The sequence below is a fragment of the Urtica dioica genome, chromosome 3 (assembly GCF_054948205.1).
Source record: "Urtica dioica subsp. dioica isolate 48M chromosome 3, U.dioica_male_clone48M_v1_H2, whole genome shotgun sequence".
Taxonomy (NCBI): Eukaryota; Viridiplantae; Streptophyta; class Magnoliopsida; order Rosales; family Urticaceae; genus Urtica; species Urtica dioica.
Genome location: NC_142758.1, coordinates 11,608,582 through 11,627,637, shown reverse-complemented (window position 1 = coordinate 11,627,637; position 19,056 = coordinate 11,608,582). Strand labels below are relative to the sequence as shown.

General features: G+C 39.3%; 1 protein-coding gene across 1 annotated transcript; it reads left to right on the top strand.

Annotated features, from left to right (window-relative positions):
• Positions 1 to 9,036: 9,036 nt before the first annotated feature.
• Positions 9,037 to 13,947, top strand: LOC149402383 (uncharacterized). The gene is made up of 9 exons (XM_089609995.1): positions 9,037 to 9,477; positions 10,796 to 10,990; positions 11,074 to 11,176; positions 11,388 to 11,467; positions 11,555 to 11,632; positions 12,143 to 12,234; positions 12,852 to 12,963; positions 13,306 to 13,431; positions 13,530 to 13,947. Exons 1-9 carry the CDS (start codon positions 9,130 to 9,132, stop codon positions 13,644 to 13,646), a joined length of 1,251 nt encoding a protein of 416 aa, XP_089466121.1. The 5' UTR covers positions 9,037 to 9,129; the 3' UTR covers positions 13,647 to 13,947.
• The last annotated feature ends 5,109 nt before the right edge of the window (positions 13,948 to 19,056 follow it).

The following is a 19,056-nucleotide window of genomic DNA, read 5'->3' as shown; positions in this document are numbered from 1 at the left end:
AGTGCACTTTATGGCTGTGTACAAGCCATTAATGCTAAAAAACGTTGGACGCTCTGAATGGTTTGAAACGGTGTAATTACTGGGTGTAATGACCTGCGTTATTGCCTTTATGGCTGGACGTTTTGGAATTCAAACCTCACTACCTTGGCCTATATAAAGAGGTTTAAGCTCTCATTCATACATACGGAAGGATACCGTAATATACATAGAGAAAATTCCTCTTTCCCCACTGTTCCCGGATTCTTTCTCTTCCCCAAAAAATATTCTTTGTCTTGGTGATAGTATTCTCACAGGTTCTAGTTCGCTGAGAGAGTCAAGTGGTTGGTGCTCAACTTGTCTCTGAAGTCGTTGTATCCTGGGAGGCTTTCGCTCACGAATTCCAGCACCCGTGGGAGGGCGATAAAAAGCTTCAAGGAAACCGTCCAACGGGCCTCGACTTTTCCGATCTGTTTTTGTTTTTCTCCTGTTCTTAGTACAAAGGTGTAACCGGTTTTTTTGTAATTTATTTACGTGTATTTTCCTAACAAGCAATTTGTCTTTATTCGTCTATATCAATATTATTTATGTAATATTGCTAACAATATTATCACCAAGAAGGAACTCGCTCCTCGTTCTTCCTACTCCAAAAGGCAAACCAAGAAGATGGTGCATTTGTGCGAAACATGATCTGTGAGGTCGTTAATTTTGCGCCTTAGGGTCAGAATTGGATTGAAGCTAGGTTTGAAAATGGATTTAGGTCTTGTTTTAATTTTGTTTCTCAATATGAATCGATTCATCGCCATCAGAGTCGACAAAAAAAAAACGAAGAGAAAAACATAAAAAGAGGGCTTTTTCGATTTTTGAGAAATGGAAAGTTGTTCAGGGATTCACAAAGAAGACAATCAGTTTGCTAAAGAGCTCATCTCACTCTATCTCTTCGAAAGTCCTCAACAATCAATTCGTCACCATAGTCATCGGAGAAGTTTATCTCAACTTATATTTTTATTTTTCATTCGAATGGGAATGACAAAAAATGGGAGAGAAAGAATGGTATTTAACTATAAATTAAAAAATGGCTTAACAATAAATTTATAATTTTATCCCTACATGTTACTCCACGTTAGCATTATTCGTTTATAATATGTTAAATATTTAACTGAAGGATTATACTTGTTGCAATGTAAGAGTATGAGGTCAATTTTGTAAGATTTCAAACATCGAGGGGGTGACACGTTATTCTGGTCAAAGTTGAGGGGGTAGTAATAATAATAATAATAATAATAATAATAATAATAATAATAATAATAATAATAATAATAATAAGGGTAATTAAGATATATAGCCTCCTGAAAATAGGCAATTTATTTTTAGCCCACATTTTGTTAATAAATGGTAAATAGCCAGGAGGATTAATTTACAGCCAAAATATGACTAGACTACCCTTTTGTTTTCCCGCCCAGTTTCTTTCAATATTTACACGTAATCAAGTCAAATATTTGGTTATTAATGCTTGCGAATATCAAGGAGGTAATTATAACCGTGTAGCTGCGTTCACACTTAACCACAACCGCTCCCATTTATAGTTTTTCAAAAAAAATGAAAGAGAACCGAGAGAGAGAGAGAGAGAGAGAGAGCCGAGAGAGGGATCGAGGGAGTGAGAGATCGAGGAAGAAGAGAACGCTCGACCGGACCACCACCAAACACCCCGTCATGAGCGGACCCAAAACCCGCGCGCGCTCGGACCGGGGAGTTGTCGAGAAGAGATTGACGAGGAGTTCGGCTAGAATCAAAGAGGACCGTCGGAATTCATCAAATTGAGAAGGTATTTCCCGTGAAAATTCATCAAATTGAGAAGGTATTCATCAAAGAGAACCGTCGAAATTCAAGAGATTGATTTTATTTTTTCTCGTGCTCCCTGTTTGAATTTTCCGAGAAGAGAGGAATCTGCGTCCAAAGGTCCCGATCGATATTATGGACTCCGCGAAGAACAATTTTTTTTTTCAGTATGTTCGTGTAAATAGAACACATATTTACAGTATATTCGTGTAAATACGAAGCTTATTTACATTATATTCATTGTAAAAACAAAGCATATTTACAGTATATTCACTGTAAATACAAAGCTTATTTACAGTATATTTACAGTATAATTGTGTATTTGCACTGAAAAAAAATTCTGGAAATATTTTGAGCATGAAAATTCTGGAATTTATGAATATATGGAAGAGCAATGAATGAAGAATATATTGACAGATTTTATCCATAATTAATTGCACGAAAATAGAAACTAATTACCTAAAGTCAACGCCGAAAATTTCCAAATACATAACAATTAATGGCTGAGAACTTTCAAAATCTGCTCAAAATTCAAATTTCAAATTTGAAAACTTCCCTATTCGGTTTCAATATTTAATTCGAAATTAAAAAAAAATTGCCTAATTAAAATAGCGTAAGGGCAAAAATGTAAAACTAATTCAATTAATAAGATGTCACGTAAGTAAGATGGCTATTTACGGGAAATTAACGAAAGGGTGGCTAAAACTAAATTGCTACACATTTCGTGGCTTAAGCAGCCAATTATTTGTAATAATAATAATAATAATAATAATAAGGGTCAAGCGGTTATATAGCCAAATAGAACTTAAGCTTTTGCAAAATAGTCATAGTTTGCCAACTATAAGCAAACTAGCCCAAGTAAGATTAATCTAGGCTGGATTAAATTTAATCCCAACGAACTATAAAGACAGAATGTAAGCTGGATTAAAATTAATCGAGGCAGGATTAAAAGTCGTAGTACTCTCAATTGGCTATTTTTCTATACCTAATGAAACTATGACTATTTTGCAAAAGTCATAGTTTGAATAGGCTATTTCATATCATTTTTCCTAATAATAATAAGTGAGAGTATTTTGATAATTACACTTGTTTTAAGCCACATGTGACATTCACGTCAAAAAAATTCTAACGGAGTTAGAAAAAATTGACGGAAGGAAGAACATCACAGCAAATTGAGAGTTCAAAGGAGTTTTATGGAAAATGAAGTTGATGGGATAATTTGTGACTCGACCTAAAATTCATGGGGATTCATGTAATTAACCATATCATTAGTTATATTTTGTATAAATAATTATTAATTACAAATATTAGTATATGTTTTATCAAACACTAAATCTGTTTATACTAACGGCTATAACAATTTTACGTTTACTAAATATTTATCTACTTTTTAAAAACAATAATCTTTTTTACAACATAATTTAAAAGCACTTTTGTTTAAAAGTGTAACAACCAAACGGAGCCTATATTTTTTAGTTAGTAAGTATGTCAGTTTGGGTCGTTTTTTTTTTTTTTTTTTTAATTTTTAACTTGTTTAGAGAAAATAACTAATATCATGTATTCTAAGTAAACCTGGCTTACCGGTAACTCTCGCACGTCCCGCTCCCGCTTCTGCCCGGACTCCCGTTAATTGGCCAAACGGGAGTCCCGTCCCGTTAAGTAATGGGACGGGACTTTGCCTAACGGGATTTCGGGACCCCGGTAGGCATAAAAAAAATAAAAAATTCGGTTTTAAATGAATTTAAATAATTAAATAGAGGGATGTAATTGAAAGGAATTTAAATTAAGTGGGTAGAAAAGAAGATTTAAATGAAGTTCAATAATTATATACAAGTGTTAGGAATTCTTGCCCACGAGAAGATACTTATGTAAATTCTCGTTGAAATTATTAATAAAATAAAGTTTGACATTTATTATCTATTTGAATTGAAAGCGTTATTTCTTATTTAATAAGATTTATTAAACATTCATTATTCCATAGCCTCCGTATCTAACTGAGTCACGTGCTGGGCACCTGAGTTCGGGCGGTGTGCTAAAACATGGTCGATGACTGATATACGCCTGGAAAACTATATCTAAAGTCATATATGTGGAACACATGGGTGAAGGCTGATCACTATGTGGGAGCATTCTACACTTGTGGTAAGTGTACGAGTCGGACAGGTCTTGGTGTAGATGTGTCGTTTAAGGACCGTTACGACACACTAACCGAGGCCACTATGATGGTCACAGTGAGACTTGATCTAAATCCTGAAGTGATCATGGACACTGGGTTATGTTACTGAGCTCTTTGACTCATTCGCTAAAAGTCTATTCATGCTAATCACAGCTTTTGTCTTGGGAGTTTTCTCATAGCATAATTCGAGTGGGAATTGATTTACAGATACGGAATCCAGCCTTCCTGAAAGCAGGTTAATGTTCTCTCACCTAAGGGTTGATTCCAGAACCGATAGATTGCGCGCACTTTCGAAGTAAGTAACGTTCGAAAGAATCTTTCGCTGGGGAAGCAACAATGCTTAGGGCTGATATGTATCAAGAGAAGTATAGCGGAAAAATTGACTTCTCTCGATACGGGTTGAACCTGGAGGATCTTGATCACGAACTGACTATATCAGTGGACACTCGTCACGATGAGTAAATATAATTCTAGTATAAAGGAGAGTTCAGTCTTGGCTTACAAGGTGGAGTATTTGACCAAGATTAGACGAATCGATGGACAAAAGAGAAAGGACTATTTCGTCTTTTTCATCGGATTTGTTAAGCTTCTATTACTAGGTCCATAGTCCCTGATTCGGCTCTAATAAAGGCGGATAAGAACTTTCGTATAATAATGTTTATCATTATTAAATCTCACTTGCTGTAATTGTGATTGACAGCATTAATTCTGGAAAACGGGTATTCGCAGAATTAAATAAATATTTATGGTAGAGTTGTTTATTTATTGTTTGATCAAGTAAATAAACAATTATTAATTATCTGTTTATTGTTGGACCAAGTAAATAAATAATTAATTGGGTTTTAAGCAATTGGGCCTTGAACAAAATATGAAAATCGAATTAGGGTTTTGGCACTAGGAATTTGCGCAAATCCCCTTGGCCGTGTGCCATCAAGTTCGAAATTTTCATAATTGGTATTTACCAATATTTTCTCTTTAGTTGTTTAAATAAAGGAGAGAGAATAATATAAGATATTTTCCTATATTTTCTCCTTATTTAAAGGAGAGTATTTAGGAGAATATTTAGGAGAAAATTTAGGAGAATAATATATTTTCCTTTATTATCTCACTAAATAAATTATTCTCTATTTAAATATCCCATAGATATTGATCTGATGGATGAGAGAAAAAGTAAGATTCACTTGTTGAGATCCAATGGCCTAGATTAAATCATCTAGTGTGAACACAATAAAAGGAAATAAAATATTCTGGAAGATTCCATGAATATCTCCTTTTTACTACTATAAATAGGGGTTCATGAGAAGGCAAAAATTAAGGTTTTTGACCTAATAATTTCGTGCACTCTAGGCTACCTTAGCCGTGCAAAACAGCCCCTCCCTCCCCTCGGAAATTCGTTTCCATTCTTAGTAAAATAAGAGAAAGATCTCGAGACACCTAGTTTCGTGATCTAGTGAGATAAAGACTGTGCCCACTCATCTTTCTTATTCGTCTCGGAGATTACGTTTCGGAAGACTAAGGTGTCATCACATCGAGTCCTTGAACAAGGAGTTCTTTGTTGGATCGTGTGGAAGCTTGTACGTTCAAGACGAAGACGGATTGTGAAAGCTTTCAGTTCGTGAACCGAAAATCAATGTAAGTACTTGTTTACTCTTGATTCGGTTGCTTGACTTATATGATCTCTTATAATAATTAATTAATGTAAATCTAGATCTTGTCATATAATCATTGAATTAATTAGCTCATGATTAGCGTAATTAATCACTTTTCCGCATTTATATGGTTACATGGGGGAATCTTCCCCGACAACAAGGACTTAATTGAAAAGATTTTGAAGTAAATGGGTAGAAAAAATAATAAAAAAAATGTGAAATTAAAAATGGGCCTCCTAAAAAACCTCACCGACCCCTAAAAAGGTGCGATGGCGAGGAAAAAGAGCACCCCTTTCCTCGTTAATTATTTGAAAATTTATACCGGACAAGGGCCGGGATATCCCTTAGTTATACAAGTTAGTCTAATCATTTATGTTTACATTTGCGAAATCAACTTCAAAATCGTCAAGAATATCGAAGCATATGAATGTTTCTTGTGCTCGATTTCTATGTTGAATCCAATCCTTACCGCACGTCAATGCTTCGACCATCTCCGGTTTCAAGCTACATCTTATATCGTCGATGATGCGGCCCGCGCTACTAAAAACCGCCTCAGATGACACGGTTGAAACAGGGATGGTGAGGATGTCTTGTGCCATAGATGACAAGACCGGGAACCTCCTCGCATTCTGTCTCCACCAAACCAAGAGGTCGATCGCTTCGTCATCCGTCCTGACCCAATCGTTCCGATCGTACTCTTGGATCTCCGGATGGGACCGTGCGTTGGTTGCACTCGACCTCGTCTGACTTGTCCCAGCTTCTTGTTGTTGAGGTGATGGGCTGTACGCGAGCGCGTTGACGAAGACATTCGTGTATTGGTGTCTTCTCGGATATTGCGTCTGTGATTGAGATGTTTGTGCTCGGTATTGCGGTAGGAGTTTCGCCTCGTATACCTTGAAAAGATCAAAAAAAGCTTCCACGATCCTCGAGAGATCAAGTGCAATGTAATCTTGGTCCACAAAATGGTTTCTAATGTACTTCAGAAATTTTTTTAAACCACCAATTTTACATCGGACGTCTAGAATGGCTCCAAAACCGTATAATAATGGAACCTTTCCAGCCCCCCAATATTTTAAAAACTTGGCTGTCATTGCTTGAATAGAATCTTGAAAAATTGTTACGTTTTTATATTTATCAAGATGCACAGCAATTGCGGTCATAGTATGAAGACCGAGAAAAGAAGTAGGAGTGTAAACAGCAGAGAGATAACAAGTTTCTTTGTAAAAAATGTCGAGAAAAGAAACAAATGATTCAGCCATCCTAATATCATATTCGGATATAGCGTTTTCGCCATGTTCGCTGTTAATGTAAGAAACAATAACATTGACGTAATGCTCGGATAAGAAGTTGGTCAACATGAGAAAGGTAGAATTCCACCTAATTTTGTTATCTAGGTGAAAGGTGCGTTCTTGGAGACCGTTTAGTCTAAGGCGTCTCTTAAGCTCATCTACTCTAGAGGTTGAACTATTTATCCAACTAATGTAATTCCTAATCTTGTTGATCGAAGGGTAATAACTAGCGGCTCCGGCTTGAACTATGAGGTTTATGATATGGGTAGCACAACGTTGATGCAAAAGGGTATCGTCAACGTTAAGTTTCTCCTTTAACTCCCTAATTATGGCGTTGTTGCTTGTGGCATTATCTAAGGTTACAGATATAATCCTATTGCTCAAACCCCACTCACCTATAACACTAACTATGATGTCTAATATGTTTTCACCAGTTTGAGAACCTTCTAACCTCCTAAAGGCAATGATACGTTTGTTTAGGTTCCAATCGTCGTCTATATTGTGCACTACAACGCTCATGAAATCCATCTTAGATTGACCAGTCCATATATCCGAGGTTAAGGCAACGCTATATCTACCAGATGATATTGTGTCTTTCATTTGTTCCTTTTCTCCTAAAAACTATTTTAGGATATCGGATCTCAAGGCTTTCCTAGACATAATTTGAACATTTGGAATTATAGAACTAATGAATCTAACGAAGCCTTGAGATTCGATATGACTAAAAGATTGATCGGTGGAAACAAAATATTCTACTAAATCACGTCTAAAACTTACGAGATCGATGTGACTTACCTGGCTTGACGAGGCTCCAGATGGTGTCCCCTGGCAGTGCCTGTGATGACTCCACAATAGCGACGTCCCGACTCTTGTGTTGTGAGCGCTGAATATTTTGCCACAACTGTGACATTTTCCGGCTTTTTCGCCATTCGCAATCACCTCTTCAAAGAAGGTCCACACAACGGACCTATCACGACGTCGTTGTGGTTGTTGTTGTTGAGGTGGTTGTTGTTGTTGTTGTTGAGGTGCTTCATGTTGTTGTTGTTGTTCTTGTTGTTCTTGTCGTGCTCGTCGTTGTCGTCGTTGTCGGGTCTCCTCTTGTTGTTCATGTTGTCGAGGTCGTGGAACTTGAGTTCGAGGTTGAGGTGGTGGTGGTTGTGGTAGGTCTTGTTCTTCTTCCTCCTCCTCCTCCTCTTCTTCATTTGGATTTTGGGTTTCATCGTCATCTTCTTCTTCATTTGGATTTTGGGATTCACGATAATGTTGCTCGAATACTTGAAATTCTTGAAAAGCCACTTCGGATGGCGGAATTTGAACTTGATAGGCTTGCTCGGGATCCATTTGAGGGTATTATGGCACTTGGGTGTTTGGAATTTCGGTGAATTCCGAATGGTTGAAAGTAGGAGCAACATAATTTGGATCGAAGGAGTATTTGGTGTTTGGGTCGGGGGCGTTTTGAGATAAGTGCAACCAATTTTCTTCAAAACGGTGCATTTGTTGACCTCGGGAAGCTCTTCCCCTTCGACCTCCTTGGTTGCGGGATGATGAGGCCATGCAAAAATGAAAGCGTTAGAGAGAATTTGAGATTAAAATCGAGAGAGTGTGAGAGAATTTGAGATTGAGATTGAGAGAATTTGAGAGAGTTTGAGAGAGTTTGAAGGGAAGGTGTGAAGAAAATGAATGAAATGGGGAGGTATTTATAGATTTTAGAAATAAGTGGGTAAAAATAAAAAATAAAAAATTCGGCTGAAAGTCTTTAAACGGTAAAAAAAAAATGGCTCTTTTTTTTTTGGCCGTTGGATCTTTAAAAAAAAAAAAAAAATAGCGGGACTAACGGGATCACCGGATCCCGTTAGCCAAAGTAACGGGACAGGAGTCCCGTCCGTCAGCCTTAACGGGAACTCCCGTCCCGTTACTGTTCATACCGGTAGCGGGGATTCCGTCCCGTCCCGTTACCGGTAAGCCAGGTTTAATTCTAAGTGATAAAACACTGCTGTTTAATTTAATGTGATAGAGAAAAACTGTATATAATCTTCGCATTTCCTAAAACCTAAAATTTTGGATAGTTACCATTTTACTATTAATAAAAACCTTTTCTATATGACTCTCTGGACGAGAAAAACCAGCTTAAGAACTCCTTTAAAGCTTTTTTTTCTCTCAATATTCTCCTTTCGGCACATTTCTGTCGCCCTCGCATTTCATGGAAGCCCTCGCGAACTCTGTTTTGGTCCCAAACTTCACGGACCATCACTACCCATCTCTCCAAAGCCACCTAGCATCTCCTACCACTTGTTGTTCTTCTTCGTCGTCTTGTTCGTGGTCTTTCGTAAGAACACCAAGCCAGCGAATCAAGCCACTGAAAATCAGTGAGAACAACACTGTCCTCAGACTACGTCGCCGTCACGCCGTATCGGCCGAGGCTTCTGGATTCGCTGAAGCCGGAGAAAATAATGAAGATATTGAAGACGATGATGATGATAAAAAAGATGACAAGTCATTGAATGGCGGGTTTGACCTGGTTTCTGGGGATGTCTTCTCTTTGTCCCAAGTAATGTTTGCTTCAACTCTCTCTTTATTTTTTGCTCAATTAATATGCCTCCTTGTGTCTTTTTTTTTTTTTTTTTTTTTTTTTTTTTTTTTTTTTTTTTGATATTTTGAGTAATTGTGTGTTGTGAATTTTTTAATTTCTTAGTGATTTGAGTCGAGTGTTGTCATTTTTATTTGATCTGTAATATTAGTTGGCCGATTTAACGTATTTATTTGATCTGTTAGCGCTGGGGTTATGGGTTTGGCGCTACTGGTTTGTTTTTGTCATTTAAAGAAGCTGATCAGAAGGTTACAGAGAAAGATGCAAAATTTATCCCTAATTTGTCATATCTGCCACACGTTTGGAACTTGAGACATTTTCTTAGAAAAATTGCTGCAGTAAATGTCAATTTCTGTCATAAATGAAAACAGTTTAACTATTAACTTTTAGTGGTTAGGAGCTTGGAAAGCTGTAAACTTTGGATACCGATGTCCCATGATAACATTATAATGAGTATTTGGCTGTAGATGTAGTCCAGTGGTAAATTTCTGGAACACTGTTCTTTCCCGGGCAGACTGTATTAATAAACACTCAAAAAATTTGAGTAGGTTTACCTAAAAGTGTGAAATAGGGGACGGGTTAGTGAAGTAGTAGCTTTACCAACCGATTTTCTTCTTCTTCTTCTGTATTTGCTCATTGAGTAAGTCTGTACTCTGTATTGATAAGGCCATCGGCCTGGACACATTGCTGTGGTGTCTTTAGGGATTGGGATAGATCTAACTGTTAGACTAACAAAATTTAGTTCCTATTTGACTGTATCGAGCATGTTGAGCTTTCATGCATGTTCTTTACTGATTATGGGTAGTTATTGTATATCATGTAGAGTCTTAAGATTTCCTCTTGAAATCCATCTCTCTTCGTTAGTAGGAATATAACCACTATACTAACAAGAAAAAAGAAAATCCAAAAAGGACAGGGAAATCATGAAAAGATCAAAGAAAGAAAAAACAACTGCCCTGGAACAACGAAGAACAACTATTCAACAAACAAACAACAAACTCGTAAGTCAGTTTCTTTGCATTTGGAAGACTAAGAATCACACGATGGTTAGGGAGATACAATTTTACCTCCAAATCATTTTTTTTATATAATTTTTTTTGCATGTTTGCTGATTATACATTTTATGTGAAATAAATATTTGTGTGGATATTACATTCTCTGTGAACCTTTATAGCCCTTAATGTCCCATTTGACATTATCTCCTTGGCAATATTAGACAATGTATAGGTCAAAGAAATGGGTACTCCAGTGTATTAATGGCATATCTTGTCTTCTAAAGGGCGGTTTGGGTACCGAGAACTCTCTCCACGCGTCACCAAATGCGAGCAATCCCATTTTGGGCCATCACGGAAGCGGAGCCGGAGGAACTAGAGCTGGACTTTTCCGAACACCCATTTCGGGCGGTGTACAAAGCGCCACATCAGCGCATGGCTTACCTCGTCCGGCCTTGGCCGTTCGTAACCTTATGGAGCAGGTCATTACACTTGTCCTATAGAATGATAATAACCTTCTTCCGAGTATCATCTAAATTCTTCTTCTTGTTGTTGCATATTTAAGGCCAGGTTCGCTCATTTATGCACCATTATGTCTCAAATGCACCATCGACGTCAAGGATATCCATTTGGCTCCCTGGTTGACTTTGCACCAGATTCAACAGGCCGTAAGTAATAAAAATCTTCTGGGATGAATTTATTGAATATTTTAATGGACTTTATTATCATTTTCATGGTCCATTTTTTTAATGTTGAAATATGTGTCGTGAACATATAAGTCATGTAATAGTCGATACATTTGTCCTTGGATATGGATATTGTGTACTTGTTTAATTGTGTTGTGAGATGTTCTTTTCTTATGTGATGGCTAAAACTTAGATCCGATATTTTCATTTTCACCACTCGCGATCCACACGAGGAATTTGTTAGCTGATCCGAGGTGCACACTAGTTGTGCAGGTTAGTTGCAATACATGAATGATTATAGTTACTTATTTGACTTTCTCTGTTCCCAAACGATCCTTATGAGCGACTATGGTACCCCAGATTCCTGGATGGAGTGGATTATCAAATGCCAGGGTGACGATTTTCGGCGATGTGTATCCACTTCCCGAGCATCAACAGGTTAGTTTTCGATTTCGTACACTGGGGAGACATAGATTGGTATGGATTCCTCAGAGTGTCTAGAAAGAGAGAATTTTTGTGATCATTTGAAAATAAATTTGCACATTCTCAGTCTCTATACTAGGTTATGATCATAGATAGCATATTTTCTTCTGTTAAAAAGCCGCATGATAGACAGAAATTCATTTGGGAAGATTGCAAGCAGATTTCGAGAAATCTTTTAGGGCTGATTTTTCCACATGGATCATTGGTTTGGTTTCCCCGAAATTAAAGAGGTTTACAGATTGGTCTAGAGAGTTTAGTTGTATTTTATGTTGAAACAGTTGACAAAGTTATGTACCCAATTGAGTGACCATTGTTTTTTTAACGGTAATTACAAATCCTCATAGACAAAAATGCTGTGTTTATGTGTTATATTTAAGATAAAAGAAAATTTGGTTACTTGTCCTTGATTTCTTTACTTAAAATATTTGCTTCGTATTTTTGTACACATGTTGTAATATATATTAGGAGTGGGCTCATAAGCAGTACATTGCCAAGCATCAGCAAGGGCCATCTCAACAATGGGGAAACTTTTATTACTTTAGAATGCAGAATATAAGGTTTGTTGCTTCTTATTTTGAACTGACTAAAATAATAATCAAATCATTGCATATTTATATAAAAAAATTAGCCAAATAAGCCACCGAAAGTCTAAGAATTGCTAGATAGCCAACATTTTGTAAATTTTTTGTAAATAACCACCTAACTTATTTACGGAACTCAAAAAGACAAAAATACCCCAAATCATTCCCACCTATTTTGGGGTTTTTTTTTTTTTTTTTTTCTAGTGCCGTAAATAAGTTGAGGTGGCTATTTACTGAAAATCAACAAAAAGTTGGCTATTATACAAAACGCTTTAAGTCAAATGGCTATATAGCTAAAGACCCTATTTATATTGTGCGAGTTTTTATTTATTTCTTTCATTTCCCTCTCACCCTTTCTGCTGCTTTGGCTTATAAACTATATTGGACATTAAAAAAAATTGATATCAATATATGTCTGCTTTCAATGTTTTCTCACTAACCTCCGAGCATTAATTAAAAATTTATAACAATCTTTTGTAATGGTTTCCGCATGCTTTAATTTTTTTGTTCATGAACTCTTGCATATTTTTCCACACCTAAAGAAAGTATAAGGGAAGTAAATATCGGGATTGGTTTTGCTGTTTTGTTTTCAGTGACATATATTTCATTGGCGGGTTTGGCACTGTTGCTTGGGTTGACGTCAAGGAATACGAAGCGATTCAGCCGGATAAGATTGCAGTTGATGGGGGCGAGCAAAATCTCAAGGTAAAACTGTTTTTTAAATCTTTTCCACCCAGGAAAATAAAAACTAATTAGTAGGGCAAAATTGAATTAGTTTAGCTGTTTACTTAATGTTTAAATAACCTTCCAAAACGGTCTTTATGAGTAACATATTATGATCGAGCATTGAATTTTATGATGGCTCACAAGAATCCTGTAGTTTAAAAATAATAATGAACTAGTGATATGATTCGTAAATTACAAAGAATCATGCAAATGCATAACTTATTCTTTTTCTTTAGGGAGAAAATTTACTAATGCAATGTCTTATTGATCAATTATCGGAATGGTAGGCTGACGGTTCCAGTTTTACCATCCATTTTTTAGGAACTGAATGCAATGTTTTCAAAGCCTCTAAAAGAGCTATTGTCCTCGGAAACCGAGGTTGACGATGCTGCACTTATTTCCATTGACAGCAGAGGAATAGATATTCGGGTCCGTCAGGGTGCCCAGGTACACGATCGCATTTAAACGCTCGAGAATTTATTATGGCTTTGTATTTATTACAAGTTTTAATTACTTTTTATTCTCTCCGGTCAATCCACTTGCAGTTCAACATACAGAGAATTTCCTTCGACGAAGGACAAGCCGTGGAGACATTGGCCGAAGCCAAGGAAGCCCTTTGGAAGCTGATAAAGAAAGGCCGAGTGTTCAATCTGCAGAAATAATGGCAAAGCCACAATGATCTCGCCTTTTTTTTTTTATTTATCTTTCTCTTCAATAAGGAAGAGACTCGACTCGAAATAAGTCTCGTCTTTCCGAGTGTGAGCAGTCCAGAACTGTTTATCTTCCTTCAGTTTAGTATCCCTTTCTAACTTGTTCGGCATGTCGGAACTTTTTGTACTAGCTTTATGCTGCCTTGTTATCGCTTAAAAGTTTTCAAGCCTTTGTTTTTTCTGTCACTTGGAGGTGAAAATGGGTGTGGTAACAAATTTTGTGAGAAGATTAATGAAAGGTGTCTTTGAAGTTATGTGGGAAAGCAAAAATTGTTGCTTTCGCTTAAGCTTATGGGATTGGGAACCTATTGTGATCAATGTTTTCCGTGGTTACAAGTCACTTAAATGGAGGTTGTCTGCTTTTTTGTTTTGAACGTGTTCTTCATGATCCTTGACTCGCTCTAGAATTGGACGTATGGGACTTCACGTCATCCTCCTTGATTTCACGCTGTTGTCGCACGAAAATGAACAACGATTAAAAGCTTCGGGCGGTTCGACCCAAGGCCGAATCAAGTGGTCGCACCCGAGCCAGAGGTGTGAACTCAAAAGTCTCGAGCTGGGTTTTCTCCGATCACCATGCGTCTCAAAGGAGAGGAGGGGTGAATAGGGGGAGTGATCGTGCCTTTTTGTGTAGGCTACCTACGTACCCGTGTGAATAGGGATCAGGTCAGAACGTAGTTCAAGGCGTATGTAACGCAGTGTGAGGCGCGGAGCCTGGAGGGTATGCTCGACAGAGGAGACAGAGCGTGGAGGAGTCCTCGGCGACGTCTCAGAACTTTGGGATCGAGTGACCCGAGAGAGAATGTGTGTTTTCTCTCTTTTGGAGACGTGGGAGACTCTAAGTCAAGAGTTCCTTGTCGTGGCGGAGATTCCGGATGCGTAGGCGATTTCCAGTCGGAAATGGTGGACGCGTCTAGTGTGCTAGACGCGTAGGTGATTAGTCGTTCGATCGAGAGAGGCAGCGCTCGGGAGTCCCTGGGAGCGCTTCGGAATCTCTGAGAACGAGAAATCGAGAAAAATCCGCTTCAGGCCAAGGATGGCATCCAGAGAAGCAGAGAGAAGTCTCAAGTTTCTTGAGAATGAGTGGGATTGAATAATATTGCTTCCCCCTCAATGAGAGGGGGTATTTATATTAGTTTAAGGGCCTTAGGAGCCTCATTTCTTGTCCATGTGGGACTAGGGGCGCGCGCACTGTCAAGAGGAGGCGCCCAACGCGCGGCGCCCGATCTACGGCGCGCAACCCGCAGCGCGCAAGATGCGCCGCACTGCGCACGGCGTGCTGGGCGCGGCGCGCGCCTGGCTGAAATTTCATGGGCCTTTGCGGCCTTTGTTCTATTGGGCTCGTTGGGCCGTCTGGGCTTCGGATATCACGCTTCTCGGGCGAAATATGAAAGTCTCTACTTGATAAGCGAGACTCGACTCGAGGAGCAAAGCTCGGCTCGAGGATAGTGACTCGACTTGAGGAGCGAGGCTCGACTCGAGGAGAATGCCTCGACTCGAGGAGCAAGGCTCGACTCGAAGAGAATGACTCGACTCGAGGAGCAAGGCTCGACTCGAGGAGAGTGACTCGACTCGAGGAGCAAGATTCGACTCGAGGAGAGTGAATCGACTCGAGGGGCAAGGCTCGACTGGAGGAGCAAGGCTCGACTGGAGGAGCAAGGCTCGACTCGAGGAGAATGACTCGACTTGAGGAGCAAGGCTCGACTCGAGGAGAGTGACTCGACTCGAGGAGCAAGGCTCGACTCGAGGAGAGTGACTTGACTTGAGGAAAAAGGCTCGACTCGAGGAGAATGACTCGAGTCGAGGATCAAGGCTTGACTCAAGGAGAGTGACTCGACTCGAGGAACAAGACTCGACTCGAGGAGACTGACTCGACTCGAGGGGCAAGGCTCGACTCGAGGAGAGTGACTCGACTTAAGGAGCCAGGCTCGACTCGAGGAGAGTGACTTGACTCGAGGAACAAGGCTCGACTCGAAGATAGTGACTTGACTCGAGGAACAAGGCTCGAATCGAGGAGAATGACTCGACTCGAGGAGCAAGGCTCAACTCTAGGAGAGTGACTCGACTCGAAGAGCAAGGCTCGACTCGAGGAGAGTGACTCGACTCGAGGAGCTGAAAGTTTGGCGCGAGGACTTGCCAGTCGTCTTGTGTCGGAAGGCTTGCCGCTCTTCAGGACCTCCGGCCTGATCATCGTCCCTTTGAACGGCGTGTCTTCTCGGCGTCTCGGGTTTTCCGAAAATGATCGACAACATTAGCCCCCCTAGTTCATCGCTTGGGGGGTTCCGGGCGGTGAACTTTTAGTTGTTTCAGCCGGGGGTTTGAGGAAAATTTATTTCCCGAAGCTTCGCCGTCGCGAAGCCTTCGTGATTGCATGTCCTCTCTCTCGCTTTTCCGTCTCTCCCACGAAAACTGTGTGATCAACACGTGGAGGAGGATCCAAGCGGACAGGAGGCGTAGTTCGACGTGGGCGAGGCATATGTGATTGCATCCGTCGCTCTAGCCTCGGAGCAAGGGAAGCTGCACGCGCAAGCAGGCGAGCCCGTGTGCAGAGGCGGACCGGCGTGTCGCGGCTTGTTGATCTTTGGGCGAAGTCCCGCCCAAGTCTTTTTTCAATGGCGTTTTGTTTGATGATATCTTTCTTCGATGGCGTTTTGTTTGATGTAATCACGACCTATTAGGGGAAGATCATGACGTCCGTCTCGGCCAGCTTGGAAGGCGACTGCACTTTTGCATTTCGCAAAGGCGTGCTCATCTGAGGTCTCGGAGACGGAGGTTGCTGCTGCGGGCCAATGCTTCGAGCGAAGTCTCAGCTAGCTCAGGCCGAGCAAAGTCTCAGCTAGCTCCGGCCGAGCGAGGCTCTCGCTCAGAGGCGGAGTTCGCGAGTCTTCGCGAGCAGCTTCAATTAGCTCGCATGGAATGGGGAGTCTCCCAAGGCGAGTGTGATCGTGCTCAGTTGGCGGTGGCGAAGATGGCATGAACTACGCCTAGTATGGCGGTTCAGGTGCGCCTTGTGACGGCATTGAGTGGTTGCGATTAGTCATCATACGCAGCGCCTTATGGCGACTCAGAGCGCGTCGTGAGAGACGGTTGTGTGCGTCATTTAGGCGTCTTAGGTGTTGTCAATGGTGCCCACAAGAAGAGTTGTAGTGTGTATTTATGTACATTTGATGTCATGTAGTCTTACGAAGACTCTTGCTTGTAATTGTTTATTCATTAATAAAAAGTTGAAACGTTCATTCAATCTTCCTTGTCTGAAGCTTTATGATAAAACATTAGTGTTTAGTCCATAAACAAACTAAACAACTTACGAAGAGACAAATGTAGATTTGCATGAACAAACTCTTCGTAGTTTGCTTAAAACGATATATTCGCAATCTAAGGGTCAAATGACTATTGACCCCAGTATGATTGTTAGAAGAATCTATGATGTCTGGTTATGAGGCATTGAGAGTTGGAGACTCTATAGTTCTTCTAGGTATCTTCCGAAGGTACTGAATTGACCAGTGCACTTCTAGAGACAAGATAAGAACAAACCATTTAACCTCTTATGTCTCGAAGTCACTACGTATGAATTGCATCGTGCTTACCTTAATTCTGAAATGAGACATGTCATTTCACACCTTAGTATTCTCATTTGAGAAAGTCAGAGTTCGGACTCACTATGTGATTCCGAACAAGGCCTATTGGTGAAGTACTATGTTGTGAGAATGTCATGAGTAACTTTGTGAAGTTCTCATAGATATGGAATTCATGTACAAGATTGCTGAAATGCAATATATATCACCTCATGCTTTGTTCCTTGGAGTGTGAATAAATGAACTGGCCAGTGTCCAAATTGAGTCTTGACTCTTTTGGATGAAACAATGTGACTTGTTAGCTCCTCGTCAATACATTGTTTCTAACTTCTTCACAAGCGACAAAGGAGTTGATGAAATAACAACTAGAAGGGTAAAATGGTAATTTTGTAAATCCCGACTAGCTGATGATATTCATGAAGGGTAAACACTGATAATATTCTGTGGATCCACTCATTACAATTAGGTTGAATTCTTGAGTAGAAAATAAATTCATTTGAACCGAGAGATTTTCAGTGTCAACTCTTTAGTGGAGTCAGTTGACATTAAGCTAAACTTGGAAAAGGTTTGTGAACTTTTGAGTCCAAGTATTTTAGCTCAAGCTTTGTTCATTTGGGTCCATGAGGTCACTGTCACGAATCGCATCGATTAGGAATAGTTAAACTGGAAGCTAAGTCAAAACAAAAACGAAAATTGTCAAAAGGGTATTTTTGTCTTTTGAGACATAGCATGAAATGAATGTCAATAAATTTTTTGACATTGTCATATGATGACAAATGAAGTTAAAACCTCACGGCCAAGTTAAAGAATTTGGGCATTGAAGATTAATTTCATTTCATGGAATTTTATGTGAAAATTCTTAATGGGCTTTTCTTATTTTGTCATGAACAAATAAAGAAACATCTAGAAGCATGTTCTAGACTCAAAATTTCGTGCATACCATAGAGAGAAAGAGGAAATTATTTTGTGCATTGATGTATGAAGATACTTGCCAAAAGAAAAAGATGAAACAAATTTCCTATACATGGTAATGGGAATTTCGGCCAAGTAAGGAAGGGAACAAAAGAGGAAACAAATCCAAAGGCTGTTTGGCCGTGTGACTCTAAGGGAAGGAGAGCAATATTTGCTCATGAATATGTGATATTCAATGAAAGAGGAAACTACCTTATTGAAGGTAAAACCTCCCCTATAAATAGAGGCCTCATTCCCTTCATTTCATTAATCCAAGTTTAAGAGATTTGAGAGACTCTCTCTCTAGAACTTGGCCGCCCCTCTCCTCTCTCTCTCTAGTCAATTTCGTTTTATTGTTTTGGCATCTAGGTCCTCATTTGACCTAGAGTTTAGCTCTGCGACTTCAAAACTCGTTCTTAAGTCGTAGTGTTTAAAAGTGCCCACTCACTGATTCCTTTAATTTCGAGTGATTTAGTGATAGAAACTTTCGTGGTTGCTCGAGGTGCCGAGGAAAGAAAGAGAGACGTGCTGCAAGAGGAGACGAGCGTTGCAAACTTTCCAAAAGCTTCTCAAAGTTCAAGCTTCAAGAAAGGTTAGTAAACTTCTATGCTCATTATAGTTTTTATTTACATGTGCTTGCTCTTTGTCTAGGTTAGTAAAAAACTGTTTTTACTTGAAAAGAAAATTTTTAAAATTCCGTCGCTTTGCGAAGCGTTAAACTTTTTCTTAAACCCTAGATCAATTCCAACAAATGGTATCAGAGCTATGGTCAAAGATATGCATGTACATGTATTTAAAAATATGAGCTTGAAAATCGTTTTCGAAAGTTTACTAAT

Coding starts and splice junctions, on each gene's coding strand:
- LOC149402383 (XM_089609995.1), top strand. CDS start 9,130: ATGGAAGCCCTCGCGAACTCTGTTTTGGTCCCAAACTTCACGGACCAT. Junction 9,478..10,795: donor ATGTCTTCTCTTTGTCCCAA/GTAATGTTTGCT, acceptor TGTCTTCTAAAG/GGCGGTTTGGGTACCGAGAA. Junction 11,177..11,387: donor TGCACCAGATTCAACAGGCC/GTAAGTAATAAA, acceptor GCTAAAACTTAG/ATCCGATATTTTCATTTTCA.